This window comes from Rhinopithecus roxellana, chromosome 12 (genome assembly GCF_007565055.1).
Source record: "Rhinopithecus roxellana isolate Shanxi Qingling chromosome 12, ASM756505v1, whole genome shotgun sequence".
Taxonomy (NCBI): Eukaryota; Metazoa; Chordata; class Mammalia; order Primates; family Cercopithecidae; genus Rhinopithecus; species Rhinopithecus roxellana.
Window position 1 is genome coordinate 83,203,036 of NC_044560.1, and position 24,867 is coordinate 83,227,902.

General features: G+C 48.6%; 2 protein-coding genes across 4 annotated transcripts in view; both read left to right on the top strand.

Annotated features, from left to right (window-relative positions):
• Nucleotides 1-9,298, top strand: part of LCK (LCK proto-oncogene, Src family tyrosine kinase) — a 34,244-nt gene extending 24,946 nt beyond the window's left edge. For all 3 annotated transcript variants that reach the window (XM_030912927.1, XM_010354047.2, XM_030912928.1), the window contains exons 10-13: nt 2,515-2,591; nt 2,683-2,836; nt 2,921-3,052; nt 8,648-9,298. In XM_030912927.1, coding sequence (XP_030768787.1) covers nt 2,515-2,591; nt 2,683-2,836; nt 2,921-3,052; nt 8,648-8,850 — 566 coding nt within the window. In that variant the 3' untranslated portion in view covers nt 8,851-9,298. The remainder of the gene's footprint in view (nt 1-2,514; nt 2,592-2,682; nt 2,837-2,920; nt 3,053-8,647) is intronic.
• Nucleotides 9,299-16,499: 7,201 nt separating this feature from the next.
• The window catches only part of HDAC1 (histone deacetylase 1), a 46,434-nt gene continuing 38,066 nt past the window's right edge, over nt 16,500-24,867 (top strand). Inside the window, exon 1 of the mRNA XM_010354057.2 lies at nt 16,500-16,651. Within this exon, the coding sequence (XP_010352359.1) occupies nt 16,603-16,651 (49 nt within the window). The 5' untranslated portion in view covers nt 16,500-16,602. The remainder of the gene's footprint in view (nt 16,652-24,867) is intronic.

The following is a 24,867-nucleotide window of genomic DNA, read 5'->3' on the forward strand; positions in this document are numbered from 1 at the left end:
GCCCTGGAAGCCCTCTTTTTCAGTTCTGAGTGAGCCCCCCCACCCCGCACCCCTCTTGGTCTGATACTGGACAGAGTGAGAGCCCCAGGAAGAGGAATACGAGTTTCTAGCCTCAGTTTTGTTCACACTGATTTGCTGTGTGACAGACCAAGTGCCTGCACTGTCTCTGGTGCTCAGTTCCCCCAAGAATAACAGCAGAAATCTAAATGGGCTCACCAGAAATAATACAGAGTATTCATCAAGGCCTCTAGCATCTGACTGCCTGGGTCAGAAGTCTGGCTTCATGATTTTATGGCTTTGTGATAATTACATCACCTCTTTCTGTCATGGTTTCCTACTATGATAACGCATTAGTAACTTCCTCACAGGGTCTTGTGAGGATGAAATAATTAATGCATACAGAGCAGTTAGAACTATGCCTACTTTAGGCCGGGTGCGGTGGCTCACGCCTGTAATCCCAACACTTTGGGAGGCCAAGGCGGGCGGATCATGAGGTCAGGAGATCGAGACCATCCTGGCTAACACAGTGAAACCCCATCTCTACTAAAAATACAAAAAATTAGCCGGCGCGGTGGCGGGCACTTGTAGTCCCAGCTACTCAGGAGGCTGAGGCAGGAGAATGACGTGAACCCAGGTGGCGGAGTTTACAGTGAGCCAAGATCGCACCACTGCACTCCTGCCTGGGCGACAGAGTGAGACTTGGTCTCAAAAAAAAAAAAAAAAAGAACTATGCCTACTTCCAGGTGTAGTGGCTCAAGCCTGTAACCTCAGCACTTTGGGAGGCCAAGGTGGGTGGATCGCTTGAGCCCAGAAGTTCAAGACCAGTCTGTGCAACATAGCGAGACCTCATTCCTACAAAAAATTTTTATAAATTAGCCGAGCATGGTGGTGTATGCCTGTAGTCCCAGCTACTTGGGAGGCTGAGGTGGGAGGACCACTTGAGCCCAGGAGGTTGAGGCTGCACTGAGCTGTGATTGCACCACTGCACTCCAACCTGGGTAAAGAGTGAGACCTTGTCTCAAAAAAACAAAACACAAAAAACCACAAAACAATGGCTACTATACAGTAACTGATCAATAGGTTTGTTGCTGTTATCTGTCTCTGATTCTTTGGGAGTGTAAGATCTATCCTTCTTTCAGGAAGAGAAACAAGCTGTTCATTGGCTAATGGGAAATGGCAAATAGATTATATCATGTGTATCTTTTTTTTTTTTGTCTCACTCTGTCCTCCAGGCTGGAGTGCAGTGCCACGATCTCAGCTCACTTCAACCTCCTCCTCCTGGGTTCAAGTGATTCTCATGCCTCAGACTCCCAAGTGGCTGGGACCACAAGCATGTGCCACCATGCCTGGCTAATTTTTGTATTTTTAGTAGAGACAGGTTTTTGCCTTGTTGGCCAGGCTGCTGTCGATCTCCTGACCTCAGGTGATCCTCCCGCCTCGGCCTCCCAAAGGGCTGGGATTACAGGTGTGAGCCACCATGCCCAGCCTATCACGTGTATCGACTTTGATTGGTAGTTGCTTGTAGCACTGGAGAAGGATTCTGAGGTTCATTGGAAGTGAGTGCTGGGAATGATTAGTAACATCTGCCATGGACACAATGGAAGAATGGCAGTATATATGTCTCTGTATTTGCTGTGTGTGGGGGAGGTCTTTGTCTTTGGTAACTAGTTCAGCACTCACAGTGGGGACACTCAGGTTGCTGTCATCCTTTCACAGGGTTTTAATCTCTTGGGAAGGGCCAGTGGTCATTCACTCCATCCTAGCAACTTCCATTCATGTCCAGCTGCCCTCCACTATTAGAGAGGTGGTCCTTCAGACCCCCAGACCCCCTCTTTCTGTATTCCATCCAATATATTCAGCACATTGTTATTGTTTCTTACTCTGGGCTGGGCACTGGGAACATGGATGGATGAAACAAGATTCCTATTGTCAAGGTTCCCCAGTTACAGGTACTGGAGAAACGAGAGTTTGTGCCATGGGAAAGTTCCAGCATGCCCATGGGAGTGTAGATGATGATCCAGTTTATGCCTGGTAAGATCTAGAGAGGCTTCCTAGAGGGGCAGTCTAACTGGGCCATGAAAGAAAAGTAGAATTTTTTTTTAGCAGGCAGAGATGAAATAAAGAGGCTTTGGGGTGACAGCCTAGTAGTCTGAGTGCAGGATCTCAAAATTGTTAAAGTGTTTGAAGTCAAAGGCAGAGTGAGGGAAAGAGAAGAAGCTACCGGTGTCGCCCATGCCAAGCTTTGGATACTAGTTGAGGAGTCTGAATTCTACTTTATTGATGATGAAAAACCTACAGATCCCTCCCAGCATGCTCTACCCTAGCCCCTCCCTCTGCAAAAAATCCTTCACATATCCTGGGCATCCTTACCCTGAACACACACTCCTCCATTCTCACTCTTCACTCTTCCTTTTCACATGTCAGACACACTTCCAGACTCCCAGTTGGAGGAGAAGGGTCTGGGGGCCTCCTCCTGGGGCAACTTAGGCCAGCAACTCTTCTTTCTGCCCACAGGGAGTCTAGTGGATTTTCTCAAGACCCCTTCAGGCATCAAGTTGACCATCAACAAACTCCTGGACATGGCAGCCCAAGTAAGGAGACTGGGGAGGGTCTGGGCAAGGGCACAGGCCAGTGGCGTGAAGACATCTGGCTCAGGATTGCTGATCTGTGTGTGTCCTGCAGATTGCAGAAGGCATGGCATTCATTGAAGAGCGGAACTATATTCATCGTGACCTTCGGGCTGCCAACATTCTGGTGTCTGACACCCTGAGCTGCAAGATTGCAGACTTTGGCCTTGCACGCCTCATTGAAGACAATGAGTACACAGCCAGGGAGGGTAAGTGTGAGATTTAAGGGTGATCTGGGTCCTGCAGGGTCTAGCCAAGCAGACCCAGGTGACCTCACTCTGCCTCCTCCTTAGGAGCCAAGTTTCCCATTAAGTGGACAGCGCCAGAAGCCATTAACTATGGGACATTCACCATCAAGTCGGATGTGTGGTCTTTTGGGATCCTGCTGACGGAAATTGTCACCCATGGTCGCATCCCTTACCCAGGTTAGAGTCAAGGGCAGGAACTGAAAGGGTGATGGGAAGGGCAGCAAGTCCATGTCTTCCCACTCAATTCTTTCCAGTCTCAGAATCTGAAACTTTGTAGTTACATCTCCTCTATCCTTTCAGGAGTATGACTCCAAAATCCCCAGGCAGACGCCACATTGCCCAGAGCTGGCTTCCATCTCTGTATCTCTCTTTAATAACCCCAGCTCTTTTCTTTTTCTCTTTTTTCCTCTTTTTTTGAGATGGAGTCTAGCTCTGTCGCCCAGGTTGGAGTGCAGTGGCGCCATCTCGGATCACTGCAACCTCTGCCTCCTGGGTTCAAGCGATTCTCCTGCCTCAGCTTCCCAAATAGCTAGGATTACAGGTACGTGCCACCATGCCCGGCTAATTTTTTGTATTTTTAGTAGAGACGAGGTTTCACCATGTTAGCCAGGATGGTCTCGATCTCCTGACCTCGTGATCCACCCGCCTCGGCCTCCCAAAGTGCTGTGATTACAGGCATGAGCCACTGCGCCCGGCCCCAGCTCTTTTCTTTAGTTGTGGCCCAGGCAGCCTAGTATGGTAGAAGAGGATCTAGCTCAGGAACAAGAGGCCTACCTTTTATTAGCAGATCTGCCACTGTTGCTAACTTTCTGTTTGGCTTTGTTCAGATTATTCCTTCTTTCCCATCTGTTCTCATCTCTAATATGAGATTAGAACAGTGCTTGGTCAATACTAAGCTATTATCAATCATCACTTTGAACTAATCACTTCACTTCTCTGAGCCTCAGTTTCCTGATATTAAAAATAAGAGACTAGGCCAGGTACAGTGGCTCATGCCTATAATCTCAGAACTTTGGGAGACCAAGGTGGGAGGATGGCTTGAGCCCAGAAGTTCGAGACCAGCCTGGGCAACAGGTCGAAACCCCATCTCTACAAAAACAAAAATTAGCCAGGTTTGGTGGCATGTGCCTGTAGTCCCAGCTACTCAGAAGGCTGAGGTGGGAGGATCACCTGAACCAGGGAGGGAGAGGTTGCAGTGAGCCAAGATCATGCCATAGCACTCCAGCCTAGGGCAACAGACCAAGACCCTGTCTCAAAAAAAGAAAAAGAGAGACTCCATCTCTTCAAAAAAAAAAAAAAAAAAAAAATTAAAAATTAGCTGGGCATGGTGGCACACACCTGTAGTTTCAGCTTTTTGGGAGGCTGAGGTGGGAGGATCGCTTGAGCCCAGGAGGTTGAGGGTGCAGTGAGCCATGATCATTCTATTGCACTCCAGCCTGAGCAACAGAGAGAGAACTTGTCTCAAAAAAAAACAAAAAAGGAAAAATGAGAGACCATTTGTGAAAGAGCCTGACTCATAGCAGCTTGTCAGTATACACTGACTCCCTCACCATCTCCTGGACAAAGCCCTTTACCCCTGAATTCAGCCAAGACAGGGATGGAATTTTTTGAAAGGAACTTGCTAAGAAACTCTGGGGAGAGGAAATGGAGCACAAAGACAGGAGTAGGGAGGTCATGCGGCACAGTGGCTAAATTTGTAGAAGCTTCCCACATCCCCAGAGTAAGGTGAACAGACCTTTGCTCCAAGGAAGGTAAAGACAACTTGGAAGGCCGGATGCGGTGGCTCACGCCTGTAATCCCAGCACTTTAGGAGGCCGAGGCTGGTGGATCACAAGGTCAAGTGTTTGAGACCAGCCTGACCAACATGGTGAAATCCCGTCTCTACTTAAAAAAAAAAAAAATTAAAAATTAGCCGGGCGTGGTGGTGCGCACTGGTAGTCCCAGATACTCAGAAGGCTGAGGCAGGAGAATTGCTTGAACCCGGGAGGCAGAGGTTGCAGTGAGCCGAGGTCGTGCCACTGCACTCCAGCCTGGGCGACAAAGTGAGACTCCGTCTCAAAACAAAAATAAAAACAAAAAAACACCTTGGAGACAGGTGGAAAGCTGAGGGGCTTCCCTGCCCTGGGCTTGCCCCAACCCAAAGTCCAGGGGTAGTGCTGGAGCTGGACATACGGAAATACTCTCCAGTTATCCTGCCAGGGGTCCTCACCGCTCCTCGCCTGTTCCCACAGAAGCAAACCCATAGAGAATGTATCTATTAGAAGAAAATAGGCAGTGAAAGCATGATGATAAATGGCAACTGACATGTAGCATTAGGGTCAGGGAGACAATGGGGAGAAATGGGGACCTTGGTAAACTTGCAGCTGCTCCAGCAGATGGTTGCAATTAAGGCATGGGGAACCCAAAAAACCAGATCTTTTGTTTTTTTAAGAGAAGCCAAAACTTGGAGTTTTAGGAAAATTTGTTCATTTCCATTTATTGGCGATCAAGTCAAATTGTTTAAAAACACTCTAGGGGCTGGGCACGGTGACTCACGCCTGTAATCCCAGCACTTTGGGAAGCTGAGGTGGGCGGATCACAAGGTCAGGAGTTCGAGACCAGCTTGGCCAACATGGTGAAACCCTGCCTCTGCTAAAAATACAAAAATATTAGCCAGGCGTAGTGGTGGGACCTGTAGTCCCAGCCACTAAGGAGGCTAAGGCAGGAGAATCACTTGAACCCTGGAGGCAGAGGTAGCAGTGAGCCATGATCACGCCATTGCACTCCAGCCTGCACGACAGAGTGAGAGTCCATCCCAAAAATAAATATAAATAAATTAAATAATTAAATGAATAAATAAATAAATAAAACCACTCTAGGGCCAATCCAAAGTGGATCTGTGGGCCATACTCTGGCTGGATTTAACCTGTGGGCTTGCATCCCCTAACTCTGGCCATGGCTGTTTAGTTCTGTGGCCTCTGTCCTCCTATGCCCTAATTTTAAAATGTGAGCGTCCTGGCCGGGCATGGTGGCTCATGCTTGCAATCCCAGCACTTTGGGAGGCTGAGATGGGCAGATCACATGGTCAGGAGTTGGAGACCAGCCTGACCAACATAGTGAAACCCCATCTCTACTAAAACTATAAACATTAGGTGGGTGTGGTGGCATGCGCCTGTAGTCCCAGCTACTCAGGAAGCTGAGGCAGGGGAATCCCTTGAACCCGGGAGATGGAGGTTGCAGTGAGCCGAGACCATACCATTGCACTCCAGCCTGGGCAATACAGTGAGACTCTGACTCAAAAAGAAAAAAAAATAAAATTGTGAGAGTCCCATAGGTAGAGGCCTCCCTTTTACAAGTCCTGGGGTAAAAGGGTCTCTGTTGACCAGGCTTTAGTCCCAAACTTTCCAGGAGCAAAACTTTGATTTTGTAAATACCCTATAAGCTTTTGGTCTTTGGGAACTGCTTGTCACAATCTTTGTTCAGAAGACTGAAGGAGAAACCAGATACTACATGAGCAATTTGAAACAGGGAAGGAGGGAGCTGTGTTACTGCTGTGATCACGTAGTTCTCCAGAGCAGTTCTTCTTGGGGTCTACATGCCAAACGCCTGCCAGAGGGGCCAGGACCAGCATAAAGGGAGGGAACCAGCTCAAAGACTATTTCATCTGGGTCATGGAGGGGCCTGGGGAACCTTCTCAAGCCCAAATAAGGTCTGCTTTGCTGAGGCCCAGGGTCCATTTGGCTTCCTGATGCAGGATGTCATGTGCCTGCTCTTAAAACTGGAGAGACTTCACCACTGTCTTGGTTGTGGGTGCCCATGCTGCCCTGGGCCCTGACCATCTCATCATTCCTACCAAATCATAATCATCCCAGGTGCCCTTTATTAATTATTTATTTATGTATGTATTTCAGACAGAGTCTCTCTCTGTCACCCAGGTTGGAGTGCAGTGGCACGATCCCAGCTCACTGCAATCTCTACCTCCTGGGTTTCAGTGATTCTCCTGCCTCAGTCTCTCAAGTAGCTGGAATTACAGGTGTATGCCACCACGCCCAGCTAATTTTTGTATTTTTTTAGTACAAACAGGGTTTTACCATGTTGGCCAGGCTGGTTTCAAACTCCTAACCTCAGGTGATCCACCTGCCTCAGCCTCCCAAAGTGCCAGGATTACAGGCATGAGCCACCACACCTGGCCTCAGGTGCCCTCTATGAAGCATCTCCGATCCAGACTTTCTGTGCCTGGATAGATTCGATGCTTTCTGTGATATATATATAATAATATACATATTATTTTTATTTATTTTTTATTTTTTGAGACAAGAGTCTGGCTTGAGTTGCTCAGGCTGGAGTGTAATGGCGCAGTCTCAGTTCACTACAACCTCTGCACCTCCACCTCCTGGGTTCAAGCAATTACTGTGCCTCAGCCTCCCAAGTAGCTGGGACTACAGGCATGTACCACCATGCCCGGCTAATTTTTGTATTTTTAGTAAAGATGGGGTTTTGCCATGTTGTTCAGGCTAGTCTTGAACTCCTGGCCTCAAGTGATCTGCCTGCGTTGGCATCCCACAGTGCTGGAATTACAGACGTGAGCCACCGTGCCTGGCTTGTGCACTATATTTGATGCTTTCTCATCAATCCTCATTCAATCCTCATAACAATTCTGTAAGGTAGGAACAGCTATTTACTCTTTACTCTATTTTCCAAATAAGGAAACTGGGCTCGCCCAAGGTCCCACAACTAACGTGTGTATTATTGAGCATTTAATTTATACCAGGGGAGCCGGTCATGGTGGTGTGCACCTGTTGTCCAGCTATTTAGGAGGCTGAGGTGAGAGGATCACTTGAACCCAGGAGTTCAAATCTACCATGTGCTATGATTGTGCCTGTGAACAGCTGCTGCACTCCAGCCTGGGCAACATAGTGAGATCCCGTATCTAAAACATTTTTTTATTTTTATTTTTGTTCATTTATTTATTTATTCATTTATTTATTTTTTGAGATGGAGTCTCGCTCTGTCGCCCAGGCTGGAGTGCAGTGGTGCGATCTTGGCTCACTGCAAGCTCCACCTCCTGGGTTCATGCCATTCTCCTGCCTTAGCCTCCAGAGTAGCTGGGACTACAGGCGCATGCCACCATGCCCGGCTAATTTTTTGTATTTTTAGTAAAGATGGAGTTTCACCATGTTAGCCAGGATGGTCTCGATCTCCTGACCTCGTGATCCACCTGCCTTGGCCTCCCAAAGTGTTGGGATTACAGGTGTGAGCCACCGCACCCAGCCAACATTTTTTTTTTTAAGTGAGTAATCAGCTGGAAATGGTGGCTCACACCTGTATTCCAGCACTTTGGGAGGCCGAGGCGGGCGGATCACCTGAGGTCGGGAGTTCAAGACCAGCCTGACCAACATGGAGAAACCAGTCTCTACTGAAAATACAAAATTAGCTCGGTGTAGTGGTGCATGCCTGTAATCCCAGCTACTCCAGAGGCTGATGCAGGAGAATCGCTTGAACCTGAGAGGTGGAGGTTGTGGTGAGCTGAAATCATGCCATTGCACTCCAGCCTTGGCAACAAGAGTGAAACTCCATTTCCAAAAAAAAAAAAAAGGAAATAATCTATACCAGGCACTCCAAGTGGTGTGACTGACATTCAGCAAGTACCGCTTGTGTGACCTTACCATTGATGAAGACCAAGATTCTTTTAGTTTGGTGCTCATACTGTGCCAGTTAAATATTCCGAACATTACCGCTGCCTGTGGGCTTCCAGTGCCTGACCTTAATGTCCTTTCTCCCATCAACCCCTAGGGATGACCAACCCGGAGGTGATTCAGAACCTGGAGCGAGGCTACCGCATGCCGTGCCCTGAAAACTGTCCAGAGGAGCTGTACCAACTTATGAGGTTGTGCTGGAAGGAGCGCCCGGAGGACCGGCCCACCTTTGACTACCTGCGCAGTGTGCTGGAGGACTTCTTCACGGCCACAGAGGGCCAGTACCAGCCTCAGCCTTGAGAGGCCTTGAGAGGCCCTGGAGTCCTCCCCCTTTCTCTCCAACATGACTTGGGGAGATGGATTCTTGTGCCATAGTCACACGGCCTATGCACATATGGACTCTGCACACGAATCTCGCCCACATGTGACACATATGCACCTTGTGTCTGTACACGTGTCCTGTAGTTGCGTGGACTCTGCACATGTGTCTTGTACATGTGTAGCCTGTGCGTGTATGTCTTGGACACTGTATAAGGTACCCCTTTGGCTCTCCCATTTCCTGAGACCACAGAGAGAGGGAAGAAGCCTGGGATTGACAGAAGCTTCTGCCCACCTATTTTTCTTTCCTCAGATTATTCAGAAGTTCTTCGAGGGCCAGGACCTTATCTAATACCTCTGTGTGCTCCTCCTCAGTGCCTGGCCTGGCACACATCAGGAGCTCAATAAATGTCTGTTGATGACTATTGTACATCTCTTTACTGTCCACTCTTTGTGGGTGGGCAGTGGGGGTTAAGAAAATGGTAACTAGGGTCACCCTGAGTTGGGGTGAAAGATGAGATGAGTGGATGTCTGGGGGCTCTGCAGACCCCTTCAAATGGGACAGTGCTCCTAACCCCTCCCCAAAGGATTCAGGGAGACTCCTGCCTGGAATCCCTTAGGGAATGGGTGTGTCACAGGACCTTCCTCCCCATTATAAAAGGGCAACAGCATTTTTAACTGATTAAAGGGCCATATTTGACCTCATATATATATATTTTTTTGAGATGGAGTCTCGCTCGGTCGCCCAGGCTGGAGTGCAGTGGCTGGATCTCAGCTCACTGCAAGCTCCACCTCCCCGGTTTACGCCGTTCTCCTGCCTCAGCCTCCCCAGTAGCTGGGACTACAGGTGCCCGCCACTGGCTAGTTTTTTGTATTTTTTAGTAGAGACGGGGTTTCACTGTGTTAGCCAGGATGGTCTCGATCTCCTGACCTCGTGATCCGCCCATCTCGGCCTCCCAAAGTGCTGGGATTATAGGCTTGAGCCACCGCGCCCGGCCCAGATTTTGTTTTTTTAAGGCTGGTCAAATGAATCAGTGGGAGTGGAGGAGGAACAAATAAATCTGTAACTATCCTCAGATTTTTTTTTTTTTTTAAGACAGGGTCTCACTTTGTCATCCAGGATGGAGTGCAGTGGCATGACCACGGCTCACTGCAGCCTCAACCTCTCCAGCTCAAATGATCCTCCTGTCTCAGCCTCCCGCGTACCTGGGACTACTTTCTGGAGACCAGGAGTTCAAGGCTAGCCTGGGCAACACAGTAAGATCCTGGTCTCCAAAAAAAGTTTTTTTTTTTTTTTTTTTTTTTGAGACGGAGTCTTGCTCTGTCGCCCAGGCTGGAGTGCAGTGGCCGGATCTCCGCTCACTGCAAGCTCCGCCTCCCGGGTTCACGCCATTCTCCTGCCTCAGCCTCCCGAGTAGCTGGGACTACAGGCGCCCGCCACCTCGCCCGTCTAGTTTTTTTGTATTTTTTAGTAGAGACGGGGTTTCACCGTTTTCACCAGGATGGTCTCGATCTCCTGACCTCATGATCCGCCCGTCTCGGCCTCCCAAAGTGCTGGGATTACAGGCTTGAGCCACCGCGCCCAGCCCAAAAAAAGTTTTAAAAAAACCAAACACACTTAGCCGAGCATAGTAGCTCACGCTTGTAGTCCTAGCAGATCAGGAGGCTGAGGCATGAGGATTGCTTGAGACATGATTGTGCCACTGCGGCACTCCAGAGTAGGCAACAAAGGGAGATCCTGTCTCAAAAAAAAAAAAGGAAGGCTTCATTGAGAAGGTGGCTTTTGAGCAAAGATTCCAAGGTGAAGGAGTGAGCCTTGTATGGAGGAGGGGGAGGAGCAGTCAATCAGAAGGAATAGGGTGAGGCAGGCATTTACCTGGCAAGCTCTGAGAGAGGAAGATAGATCCTACAGGCCTGGGTCCTTGTGACCTCTGCAGAAGCCATGTTGAGGAAAGTTTGCAGGAATCTCTGCAAAGCTGGTATGATCTGAATTACATTTTATTATTTATTTATTTATTTATTTATTTATATTATTTATTTATTTTTTGAAATGGAGTCTCACTCTGTCGCCCAGGCTAGAGTGCAGGGGCGCAATCTTGGCCCACTGCAAGCTCCGCCTTTCCCTGCCTCACTCCTGAGTAGCTGGGACTACAGGAGCCCACCACCAAGCCCAGCTAATTTTTTTGTATTTTTAGTAGAGACGGGGTTTCACGATGTTAGCCAGGATGGTCTTGATCTCCTGACCTCATGATCTGCCCGCCTTGGCCTCCCAAAGTGCTGGGATTACAGGTGTGAGCCACCGCACCCGGCCTATTTTTTTATTTTTAATTGAGATGGGGTCTTACTCTGTTACCCAGGCTGGAGAACAAAGGTGAAATCTCAGCTCACTGCAGCCTCTGCCTCATGGACTCAAACAATCCTCCCACCTCAGCCTCCTAAGTAGCTGGGACCACAGGTGTACACCACCACTCCCAGCTAATTTTTTTGTATTTTTGGTGGAGATGGGGTTTCACCATGTTGCCCAGGCTGATCTTGAACTCCCAAGCTCAAGTGATCTGTCTTCCTCAGCCTCCCAAAGTGCTGGGATTACAGGCGTGAGCCACGGCGCTCGTCCCTGACTTACATTTTAGAAGGATGGCTCTTACTGCTGTCTTGAAAATAGACTGAGTTAGTCAGTTTATAAAACTGGGGAGATTTTACATAAAACTCCAGATTTCTGCCTTCTCTTGTAAAATAGGGGCTAGGTATGTTGGCTCACTCCTATAATCCCAGCATTTTGGAAGGCCAAGATGGGCAGATTGCTTGAGCCCAGGAGTTTAAGACCAGACTGGGCAACATGGCAAAACCCTGTCTCTGCAAAAAAAAAAAAAAAAAAAAAAAAAAAAAAAAAAAAAAAAAAAAAAATTAGCAGGGTGTGGTGGCACACACCTGTAGTCCCAGCTACTCAGGAGGCACACCTGTATTCCCAGCTACTTAGGAGGGTGGCTTGAGCCCAGGAAGTCAAGGCTAAAGTGAGCATGATCCTGCCACTGTACTTCAGCTTGAGCGAAAAAGAAAGCGAAATCTCATCTCAAAAAAAAAAAAAAAAAAAAGGAAGATTTAGCTATGTTGGACTTACCTGTCCTCATGGAGCTGAATAATGGCCACCCCTCCAGGTAGGGCACAAACTCTGCCTTTGCCAGAGTCCCCTCCACTCCCTGTTGGTCTTAGACAATGAAACTGAGTATTAGTAGCTATTTATCATCAAGTTCGTGCTTGTTGTTCTTATAATAAAGAGAAGTGATTTAATAAATGGAATAATAAAGAAAATTACATTATGGTATAATAAAGAAAATGGTTTTTTTGCACACACATTTCCATTAAAAAGTGAGAAAATTAAAGATACCTGAGGATGGCAGAGTGTTTGATGAAAGATGGGGAAATGTCAGCCAGGCACGGTGGCTCACACCTGTAATCCCAGCAGTTTAGGAGGCCTGGGCAGGTGGATCACAAGGTGAGAAGTTCAAGATCAACCTTGCCAACATAGCGAAACCCCGTCGCTACTAAGAATACGAAAAGTTAGCCAGGTGTGGTGGTGGGAGGCTGTAATCCCAGCTACTTGAGAGGCTGAGGCAGGAGAATCGCTTGAATCCGGGAGGCAGAGGTTGTGGTGAGCCAAGGTCACACCATTGCACTCCAGCCTGAGCCACTAGAGTGAAACTCTGTCTCAAAAAAAAAAAAAAAAAAAGGTGGGGGAATGTCATATTTCTTTATTACAGGGAAAACATTAAATTTTTAAATTTTATTTATTATTTTTGTTTTATTTTTGAGACAGAGTTTTGCTCTTGTTCCCCAGGCTGGAGTGCAATGGCGCGATCTCAGCTCACTGCAACCTCTACCTCCAGGCTTCAAGCAATTCTCCTGCCTTAGCCTCCCTAGTAGCTGGGATTATAGGCGCCTGCAACCACGTCTAGTTAATTTTTATATTTTTAGTAGACATGGGGTTTCACCATGTTGGCCAGGCTGGGCTTGAACTCCTGACCTCGGGCGATCTGCCCACCTTGGTCTCCCAAACTGCTGGGATTACAGGCTTGAGCAACCATGCCCGGCCTCTAATTTTTAAAATATGCAAACAAAGGGCCGGGTGCGGTGGCTCATGCCTGTAATCTCAGCAGTTTGGGAGGCCAAGGTGGTGGCTCACGCCTGTAATCCCAGCAGTTTGGGAGGCCGAGGTGGGCAGATCACGAGGTCAGGAGATCAAGACCATCCTGGCTAACACTGTGAAACCCCATCTCTACTAAAAACACAAAAAATTAGCTGGGCATGGTGGCAGGTGCCTGTAGTCCCAGCTACTCAGGAGGCTGAGGCGGGAGAATGGCATGAACCCGGGAGGGGGAGCTTGCAGTGATCCAAGATAGCACCACTGCACTGCAGTCTGGGCGATAGAGCGAGATTCCGTCTTAAAAAAAAAAAAAAAAAAAAGGCCAGGCGCAGTGGCTCATGCCTGTAATCCCAGCACTTTGGGAGGCCGAGGCGGGCGGATCACAAGGTCAGGAGATCGAGACCATCCTGGCGAACACGGTGAAACGCCATTTCTACTAAAAATAAAAAAAAATTAGCCTGGCGTGGTGGCGGGCACCTGTAGTCCCAGCTACTCGAGAGGCTGAGGCAGGAGAATGGTGTGAACTGGGGAGGTGGAGGTTGCAGTGAGCCGAGATCGCGCCACTGCACTCCAGCCTGGGCAACAGAGCCAGACTCCATCTCTCAAAAAAAAAAAAAAAAAGCAAACAAAGAGCATCTGAGTCATAATAGCATAAATCTGTCACCTGACTGACCTGCTGCCACACCTCGTGATCTCATCTGATCCCTACACTCCTTCTCTTTGGGATACTGTGTGCTGCCATAGCGTTGGTGAATTTTGTATTCCTATCCTCCCCATTTTTATTATTTTATTTTATTTCTTTTATTTATTTGAGACAGAGTCTCACTCTGTCATCCAGGCTGGAATGCAGTGGCCTGATCTCGGCTCACTGCAACCTCCACCTCCCAATTTTAAGCGATTCTCCTGCCTCAGCCTCCTAAGTAGCTGGGACTTACAGGCGTGCACCACCACACCCAGCTAATTTTTGTATTTTTAGTAGAGACGGGGTTTCACCATGTTGGCCAGGCTGGTCTCGAACTCCTGACCTCAGGTGATCTGCCTGCCTCAGCCTCCCAAAGTGCTGGGATTACAGGCATGAGCCACAGCAGCCGGCCTCCTCCCCATTTTATAACAAGGGAAATGGAGGCCCAGAACAGTTAAGTAAACCCACCCAGGGCTAGCTGAGAATTAGCAGCAGAGAACTCGGAGTAGAATTTGTTCCCTGGCCCTTTGCTGTTTCTATTATAGAGCCACCCAGCCTTAGATTTTCTGTTACCTTATAATTAATGACTCAAATGCAATTTCTGAGTGAGAAACACAAGTCCCAAACACTCTTTAAAGAGGCATAAAGATGTATGTTGTTTTGTTTTGTTTGAGACAAGGCCTGGCTCTATTGCCCAGGCTGGAGTGTAGTGGTGTGATCTTGGCTCACTGCAACATCTGTCTCCTGGGCTCAGGCTATCATCCCACCTCAGCCTCCTGAGTAGCTGGAACTACAGGAGCGTGCCCCCACACCCGGGTAATTTTTCTATTTTTTGTAGAGATGGGGTTTTGCCGTGTTGCCCAGGCTGGTCTCGAACTCATAAGCTCAAGTGATCCACCTGCCTTGGCCTCCTAAAGTGTTGGGATTACAGACATAAGCCTGCCCTGCCTCTTGTTCAATGTAGGACCACGAGTAGGTGGCTAACTTAGTGCAATGTTTGGCACATAGGAAGCACTTATTAAATATTGACATTATTTTAGTTATTTTAATAGCCCAGCATTGCACTTTTAGGTCTTTCCCGCTTTCAGTGATGATCAGTTGATAATTGATGATCTGGTGGAGTGGTTCTCAATGGGAGAGTTGGGGGCAATTTCACACTCCCTTACACCCCACTAATCTTCCCCCCAACCCAGTGGTAAAGCTATTGCACAGTACTTGGCAATGTCTAGAGATAATTTTGGTTGTCACAGCCTGGGGGGAAGGTGCTACTGGCATCTAGTGGGTAGAGGCTAAGGATACTGCTTAATTTTTTTTTTTTTTTTTTTTTTGGAGACAAGAGTTTCCCTCTACTTGCCTAGGCACAGAACAGCTTCCTACAAAAAAGAATTACCTGGCCCAAAATGTCATTAGCTTCCAGGCTGAGAAACCTGCCCTCCTAGGCCGGGGGCCATGGCTCACGCCTGTAACATTGGGAGGCCAAGGCGGGCGGATCCTGAGCTCAGGAGTTGGAGACCACCTTGACCAACACGGAGAAACCTCGTCTTTACTAAAAATACAAAATTAGCCGGGCGTGGTGGCGCATGCCTGTAAGCCCAGCTACTCAGGAGGCTGAGGCAGGAGAAGGGCTTGAACCCAGACGCAGAGATTGCGGTGAGCCGAGATCACACTGCACAGATCACACCATTGTACTCCAGCCAGGGCAACTAAAGCGGAACTATCCTCAGGGAAGGGAAGGGAAGGGAAGGGGAGGGGAGGGGAAGGGAAGGGAAGGGAAGGGAAGGGAGGGAAGGGGAAGGGAGGGGAGGGGAGGGGAGGGGAGGGGAGGGGAGGGGAGGGGAAGGGAAGGGGAAGGGAGGGGAGGGGAGGGGAGGGGAGGGGAGGGGAGGGGAGGGGAGGGGAGGGGAGGGGAAGGGAAGGGAAGGGAAGGAAAAAGGAAAAGAAAAAGGAAAGGAAAAAGGAAAGGAAAGGAAAGGAAAATCTGCCCTCCTATCATAGGATAATCCCAGTTCCTCCTGTCTAAAGAGACTCCTACTTAAGTCATCCTGGGTGACTGCTTCAGGGAGGTAGGTTTTGGAGTCAGAAAGGCTGGGTTCTGTCACTTTGTTACAGTGCCTCTGGTGCAAAGAAGGCATTCAAAAAACCCTGTACAGTTGAAAAACTGAATTTAATTACTTTGTGTAACTTTGAGTAATTCACAGAAATCTGAACTTCTTTATCCTGTCCTGTAAAATGGAGGTAAAAAGCCCTTGGCCGAGAGGTGTTTTGAGGAAAAACTGAAATAACATTGGTGAACTGTCACACAGTACTTGGCACACAGCAGCCCCTTGACAAACAGCTTTCTTTCCCTTTCTTGTCAGTTTTTTCCTCTCAAAACCAGCGTGTTGCTTTTCTTTTTAATTTATTTTTCTGTAGCCCTCCTTTGCGATCACAAACTCGCTTTCTAACCCAGGTTCAGCCCTTTTATTGGCTGAGTGACCTTGTGCAAGTCACTTTTCCCCTGTAGGCCTCGGTTTATTCTCCGTAAAATCAGAAAGTTGGCCTCCGATCTCCAAGCACGCTTTTCACGACCAAGTGAGACTGTTAAGTTTACGGAGCTGCTTTCCTCCCCCGGGACTGATGGTACGGTCCCCGGGCGGCTCCCCACCCATCTGTCGCAGACCTTGGTACAGGCCCAGGGGGCCCTCGGCGGCCTCTCCGGGCTGCCCTTGCCCCCTGCCGAGTTCCGGGCCCGTGTCTGCGCAAGCTGATTGGCTGGAGCCGTGCCCGGGCTGCGCGGCTATAGGTGAGCTCAGGAGGGGACGGGCGGGGCGGACCGGAGACCCGCCCCCTCCCCCCTGGGTCGGACGCTGAGCTGAGCAGCGGGCGGGAGGGCGGACGGACCGACTGACGGTAGGGACGGGAGGCGAGCAAGATGGCGCAGACGCAGGGCACCCGGAGGAAAGTCTGTTACTACTACGACGGTGAGCACCGTCCTCGCGGCGGGGGCGGGGCCGGGCCGAACCGGGGACCTGGAGGCTGAGGCTGGAGCGCCGATGGGAGGCTGCGGGAGGCTGAGGCGCTGGGGAGAGGCTCGGAAAGGAGGCTGCGAGGGGGAAGTCGAGGCTGAGGGAGGAGGCTGTGAGGAAAGGTGATCGAGGCTGAGATCGAGGGGATCGCGTGGGGGAACCCAGAGGTAATCTTGGTGGGAAGATTCTGAGGAAGTCTGATGTGGAGAGTTTGATGTGGAGAGTTTGAGTGGGACTCCTAGAGGGGAGGGTGCGTCCGAGCAGGGAGGCTGAATCTGATGGAGACGGCTGCAAGGGTACATTTTCTTGCCGAGAACCCAAAGCTCTTCCCTGCCCCGTCTCTTCCTCATCTTTTCTGGGGAAAGAGCCCTGCACGACTGGTCGCCCGCCTCCCCTCCCCCAGCCTCTGAGCGGGGCCTGCGGTTGCTACTGCGACGTGGGGCGCCAGGGGTTGCAAGGAGAAGGATGCAACCTGTTAAAACAGACTTCTCACTTAATCTCTCAAGCAGGTTACTGTATTCGAGGAAGTGTCGAGGGGCTGGGGCGGTGGGGATGATCGGGTCCCAATGGCCGAAGTTCTCTCCGTGTCAGAGCTCAGAGTGTTAGAGGGGCACAGAGAATAGGCACCGAACTCCACCTGAGGAGTCAGCGAAGGAGGGGACGTCTCAGGACCTGAAGAACAGGAGTTCTTAGCCAGGCGCAGGGAAGGCAAAGATAACAGCAAGTTTCAGAGGCAAGAGAGAGGACAGCACCTTTGAAAAACAGGTATTTGACCGGGCGCGGTGGCTCACGCCTGTAATCCCAGCACTTTGGGAGGCCAAGGCAGGCGGATCACTTGAGGTCAGGAGTTCAAGACCAGCCTGGCCAACACGGCAAAACCCTGTCTCTACAAAAATATAAAAAGTAGCTGGGCGTCGTGGCGCGCGCCTGTAATTCCAGCTACTTGGGAGGCTGAGGCAGGAGAATCGCTTGAACTTGGGAGGTGGAGGTTGCAGTGAGATGAGATCAGGCCACTGGACTCCAGCCTGGGTGACAGAGCAAGACTCTGTCTCAAAAAAAAAAAAAAAAAAAAAAAAAAGGAAGAAAGAAAAACAGGCATTTGTAACAGTATGGCTGAGACATAGATTTGGGGGCCTATTGTAGAAGGTGGGGACCCAGGGTGAGGGAAGGGTTGCAAATAATGAGGTTGCAGAAGTAAATGGAGACCGACCAGGCGAGGTGGCTCACACCTGTAATCCCAGCACTTTGGGAGGCCAAGGCTGGTGGATCATCTGAGGTCAGGAGTTCGAGACCAGCCTGGCCAACATGGTGAAACCCCGTCTCTACTAAAAATACAAAATTAGCCGGGCATGGTGTCGCACACCTGTAATCCCAGCTACTCTGGAGCCTGAGGCAGGAGAATCCCTTAGAACCAGGGAGGTGGAGGTTGCAGTGAGTCGAGATCATACCACTGCACTCCAGCTTGGACTACGGAGCGAGGCTATGTCTAAAAAAAAAAAATGTAAATAGGGACCAGACCATGAAGGGCTGGGCATGCTGTCCCAAGGAAGTTGAACTTTATTGAGGGCACTTGTGAATGATTCAAGTTTTATGCAGGTTAGTGACATCATCAGGTTTATACCTTAGAAATTAAAGTCATGGGCTGGGCACTGTGGCTCACGCCTGTACTCCCAGCACTTTGGGAGGCTGAGGAGGGCGGATCACGAGGTCAGGAGATTGAGACCATCCTGGCTAACTGATGAAACCCCGTCTCTACTAAAAATACAAAAAAAATTAGCCGAGCCGGGCGCGGTGGCTCAAGCCTGTAATCCCAGCACTTTGGGAGGCCGAGACGGGCGGATCACGAGGTCAGGAGATCGAGACCATCCTGGCTAACACGGTGAAACCCCGTCTCTACTAAAAAAATACAAAAACTAGCCGGGCAAGGTGGCGGGCGCCTGTAGTCCCAGCCACTCGGGAGGCTGAGGCAGGAGAATGGCATAAACCCGGGAGGTGGAGCTTGCAGTGAGCTGAGATCTGGCCACTGCACTCCAGCCTGGGCGACAGAGCGAGACTCCGTCTCAAAAAAAAAAAAAAAAAAAATTAGCCGAGCGTGGTGGCGGGCGCCTATAATCCCAGCTACTCGGGAGGCTGAGGCAGGAGAATGGTGTGGATGCAGGAGGTGGAGCTTGCAGTGAGCCGAGATCATGCCACTGTACTCTATCCTGGGCGACAGAGGGAGACTCCGTCTCAAAAAAAAAAAAAAAAGAGAAAGAAATTAAAGTCATGGGGTCCAGGTGCAGTGGCTCACGCCTGTAATCCCAGTACTTTGGGAGGCCGAGGCAGGAGATCACTCGAGGCCAGGAGTTCAAGACCAGCCTGGCCAACATGGTGAAACCCCGTCTCTACTAAAAATACAAAAATTACCTGGGTGTAGTGGCACACACCTGTAATCCCAGCTACTCAGGAGGCTGAGGCAGGAGAATCACTTGAACCTGGAAGGCAGAGGTTGTAGTGAGCGAAGATTGCACCACCTGCACTCCAGCCTGGGCAACAGGGTGAGACTCCATCTCAAAAAAATTAGAAAATTAGCCAGGTATGGTGGCACATGCCTGTAGTCCCAGCTACTCAGGAGGCTGAGGCATGAGAATTCTTTGAACCTGGGAGGCGGAGATTGCAGTGAGCTGAGTTCTCACTGCTGCACTCCACCCTGAGCAGAAGATCGAGACTTGGTCTCAAAAAAACAAAAACAAACGAAAAAAGAAATTCAGATCGTAGGGGTAAGGAAGAAGGCATGGATCCCAAGTTCCTGGTGTGGGCAATACATATATATATGTAGAGAGAGAGAGACAGTGTCTAGCTCTGTCACCCAGGCTGGAGTGCAGTGGCATGATATTGGCTCACTGCAACTGCAACCTCCACCTCCTAGATTCAAGGGATTCTCCTGCCCCAGCCTCCTGAGTAGCTGGGATTACAGGTGTACGCCACCATGCTTGGCTAATTTTTGTATTTTTATTAGAGGTGGGGTTTCACCATGTTGGCCAGGCTGGTCTCTGACCTCCAGTGATCTGTCTGCCTCAGCCTCCTAAAGTACTGGGATTACAGGCGTGAGCCACACTTCGTGGCCTCTGGTGTGGCAATTTGATGGTGAGTGTTTGGTTTGGAGAATGCCATGTCAGTTGATAACTTTTTTTTTTTAAACTTCTAGAGATGGGGTCTCAATATATTGCCCAGGCTTGTCTTGAACTCCTGGGCCTGGCCTCAAGCAATCCTGCCACCTCGGCCTCCCAAAGTGCTGGGATTACAGGCATAAGCCACTGTTTTTTTTTGTTGTTGTTGTTTGTTTGTTTAGAAATAACTATTGATAACTGTTAAGATGTTTAGGGGACATTCAAGTAGAGGCATCCAGTAGGTAGTTTAGAAGATAGAAATTTTTTTGGTAGTCATCAGTATCTTAGTCTGTTATAACAGAACACTGTTTATAAAGCACAGAAATTGCTGGATGTGGTGGCTCATGCCTATAATGCCAGTAGTTTGGGAGGCTGGGGCAGATGGTTCTTTTGAGCCCAGGAGTTTGAGACCAGCCTGGGCAACATAGGGAGACCCCATCTCAACAAAAAGTAAAAAAATTAGCTGGGCATGATGAGATGTGCCTGTAGAGAGGCTGAAGTGGGAGGATCACTTGATCCTGGGAGGTCGACTTTGCAGTGAGCCATGATTGCACCACTGCACTCCAGCCTGGGGGACAGAGTGAGACCTTGTGTCAAAAAAAAAAAAAAAAGAACATAAATGTATTTCTCATAGTTCTGGAGGCTGAGAAGTCCAAGGCTGGAAAGGCCAAGATCAGGGTGCCAGCATTTGGTGTCTGGTGAGGGTCTGGTCTCTACTTCCAATATGGTGCTTTGAATTCAGTGTCTTCTTATGATAGAAGGTGGAAAGGCAAAAAAGGATGAACTCTCTGTTTTTTTTTTTATAAGGCCATTAATATATTAGAATGGTAGAGCCCTTGAGACCTAAACACCTCCCAAAAGGCTCCACTTCCAAACATTGTTGGCACTGGGGATTATGTTTACAACACATGAATTTTGGGGGACATATTCAGACCATAGCAATCAGCATGTGGATAGTTATTTTATTTTATTTATTTATTTATTTATTTATTTATTTATTTATTTATTTATTGTAGAGATGTTGTCTCGCCATGTTGTCCGGGCTGGCCTTGAACTCCTGGGCTCAGGTGATCCTCCCATCTTAACCTCCCAAAGTGCTGGGATTATAGGCATGAGCCACCATTCCTGGCTGGTAGCAATTTTAATTATAGTAAATTTAGTCCTAAAGGATGCAGTCACCCAAGAAGTTACATAGAATTCCAGGGTGGAATTCTAAGGAAGTGGATTGAGGAAAAGTTTAGTGCCCCTCATGCTGTGTACACCCTCACCATAGTATTTGTCACTGTGTAGCAGAATTGCCCATTTACTTGGTTATATTTCTTGTAGGCAGGAGGCTCTTTAGAGAAAGGGGCCATGCCTTGTTTACCCCTATCCCCAGCACCAAAAACAATGCCTAGCTCATGGTGGGTTCTCAATAAATATGTGTTGATTAAATGTATAACGATATAGAGTGAGGGGCCAGAGAGGTAAGTGAACCAGAAAGTACCGAGTTGCAGAAGCTAAAGAAGGGAGGGATTGGGCAAGTGTTGGCAGCAATTGGGGCAGAAGCTAGATTGTGGTAGATTGCAGTACATGGATGGCTAGATGAAGAGGAGACATTGGGTTGAACCCTTTTTTTGGAGACAGGGTCTCACTCTGTCACTCAGGCTGGAGTGCAGTGTCATGATCTCAGCTCACTCTTCCAAGTAGCTGGAACCACAGGTGTGCACCCTTTTTGTATTTTTTGTTTAGAAGACAAACGGTTGTCTTTTGCTTAGAGACAGGATTTCACCATGTTGCCCAGGCTGGTCTCAAACTCCTGAGCTCAAGTGATCTGCCCGCCTCGGCCTCCCAAAGTGCTAGGTTTATAGGCGTGAGCCACCATGCCCAGCTGGTTGAACCCTTTCAAAGGGAAGCTTGTGTGAGGTAGAGAGAGAGGATTATTGATAAGGGAGATGTGGTGGCTAAAAGTTGAGCATATTGAAATAATTCTTACAGAAAACAGCCAGAAGAGAGGGAGAGGGTGAAGATACAGGAAAGGGACTAGTAGTAATGGAGCTTCCTGAGGAGACCAGGGGAAATGGAAACCGGAGCCCAGGTAGAGACACCAACCTTTAACAAAATCCTTTGTGATGCGAGGGTAAATGGCAAGGAAAAGTTCAAATGGAGATAAGTTTGAAGAGGAGGAGATAAGGAGAAAGTTGAGGGAGTTCTCAAGGTGAGGAAAGAGAATATTCCTTTTCCTGAGGGTGGGGAAGGGCAGTTGGTAGATTAGGAATCTTGAAGAAAGGAGAATTAAATAGCTGTTGCAAAAGTTGGGGGCTAGGGAAAGAAATTTGGAAGGATTGCTGGGCAATGATGAGAATCATTTTGAGGCTGGAACCTGTGATTTTTGTAGTCATATCATTTTGTACAGTTTTATGATAACATTTTATGATAACATTCTCAGTTTAAAAGAATAAAAAAATGGGCCAGGCATGGTGGCTCACACCTGTAATCCCAGTAGTTTGGGAGGCCAAGGAGGAAGGATCACTTGAGGCCAGGAGTTCAAGACCAGCCTGGGCAACAAAATGAGACCCCCCCCCAGCTCTACAAAACAACACAAAAAAATAAGCTGGGTGTGGTGACACGTGCCTGTAATTGCAGCTACTTGGGAGGTTGAGGTGGGAGACTGAGGCAGGTGGATGGTTTGAGCCCAGGTAGAGCCTGCAGTGACCCCAATAATGGTGCCACTGCACTCAGCCTGAGTGACAAAGCAAGACCCTGCCTCAAAAAGAAAAAAAAAAGAAGAAGAAAAAGTAGAAAGACCTCAGTCTTTAGATAAGGGAATAGACTTCTTATTTTATTTTATTTTATTTTTTATTATACTTTAAGTTCTAGGGTACATGTGCACAATGTGCAGGTTTGTTACATATGTATACATGTGCCATGTTGGTGTGCTGAACCCATTAACTCATCATTTACATTAGGTATATCTCCTAATGCTGTCTCTTCCCCCTCCCCCCCCACTTTTTTTTGAGACAGAGTCTTGCTCTGTTGCCCAGGCTGGAGTGCAGTGGCACGATCTCAGCTCTCTGCAAGCTCCACCTCCTGGGTTCACGCCATTCTCCTGCCTCAGCATCACAAGAAGCTGGGACTGAAGGTGCATGCCACCACGCCTGGCTAATTTTTTGTATTTTTAGTAGAGACCGGTTTCACCGTGTTAGTCAGGATGGTCTTGATCTCCTTACCTCGTGATCCGCCCATCTCGGCCTCCTAAAGTGCTGGGATTACAGGCTGAGCCACCATGCCCAGCCGGGAATAGACATCTTACTTGAGAAACCGAGTTTTGCAGTGAGGTCATTACTTTGGGACTCAGATTTGGCTCTGCCATTGAGAAGCTTTGCAATATTAGGCAAGTCACCTTACATTTCAGATTACTCTCCTATAAAATCAAAATGATAGGAGTTTCTATTATGAGAACAATGATGGGAAAGCTCTTTAAGAGTTTAAAGTATGGCTGATGCCAGGCTCAAGTCTGTAATCCCAGCACTTTGAGAGGCCAAGGTGGGCGGATCACTTGAGGTCAGGAGTTTGAGACCAGCCTGGCCAACATGGTGAAACCCTGACTCTACTGAAAGTACAAAACTTAGGCGTGGTGGCACATGCCTGTAATCCCAGCTACTCAGGAGGCTGAGGCAGGAGAATTGTTTGAACCCGGCAGGCAGTGAGCCTGAGATCGCACCACTGCACTTCAGCCTTGGTGACAGAGTGAGACTCTGTCTCCAAAAATAAAAATAAAAATTAAGTCGTACCTAAATAAAAAGGACAATTTCTTTTAAAGTCTCTCAGCAACCTGATTAAGATATAGAGATATGTCTTTATTTTAATTGTAGTAAATTTAGTCATAAAGGATGCAGTCACTCAAGAAGTTATATAGAAGAGGATCCAGGGTGGAATTCTAAGGAAGTGGACAGTACCCCTCATGCTCCGTACCACCCTGTCATAGCATTTGTCAATGTGTATAGGAATACACACAGCACAGTTGGCAAACTAATTAAAAACTTAAGAAAAGGATGGTTGGCCTGCACTATTGGAGGCTCACATCTGTAATTCCAGCACTTTAGAAGGCTAATCAGGAGTTTGAAACCAGCCTGGGCAACAAAGCAAGATGCCATCTCTACAAACAAGCAAACAAACAAAAACATCAAACAAACAAAAAACATAAAAAGAAAAGGATGGTGTCTCAGAGCCCCACCCTCACTACCCTCACCTCAGATACTCCCTTAACCTTCTGGATAAGGTATCTTAGTCCCCCAGGTCTGAGCCTTGACTAGATGCAGGCTTGATAGGCAAGAGAGTTGCTAGGGATCAAGGCTCATGCCTTTTATTCACTGGGTGCCGAAAGCTCTGCCTCATCCTAATAAACCTCTAAGGAGAGATCTTTGGGTGTATAGTTCACTTGATTTTGCAACAGTGTTCAAGGAACTTTCTACCAGGTAGATTTACAGGGCCCTCTAGATTAAGTGCAAACTAAAGTAAGTACCTGAGAAACTCCATGTAGGGCCGGGCACAGTGGCTCATGCCTATAATCCCAGCACTTTGGGAGGCTGAGGCGGGTGGATCACGAGGTCAGGAGATCGAGACCATCCTGGCTAACACGGTGAAACCCTGTCTCTACTAAAAAAAAATCCAAAAAATTAGCCGGGTGTGGTGGCGGGCGCCTGTAGTCCCAACTACTTGGGAGGCTGAGCCAGGAGAATGGCGTGAACCCAGGAGGCGGAGCTTGCAGTGAGCCGAGATTGTGCCACTGCGCTCCAGCCTGGGCGACAGAGCGAGACTGTCTCAAAAAAAAAAGAAAAAAAAAAAAAAATGCCGGGCGCGGTGGCTCAAGCCTGTAATCCCAGCACTTTGGGAGGCCGAGACGGGCGGATCACGAGGTCAGGAGATCGAGACAATCCTAGCTAACATGGTGAAACTCCGTCTCTACTAAAAATACAAAAAAAAACTAGCCGGGTGAGGTGGCGGGCGCCTGTAGTCCCAGCTACTCGGGAGGCTGAGGCA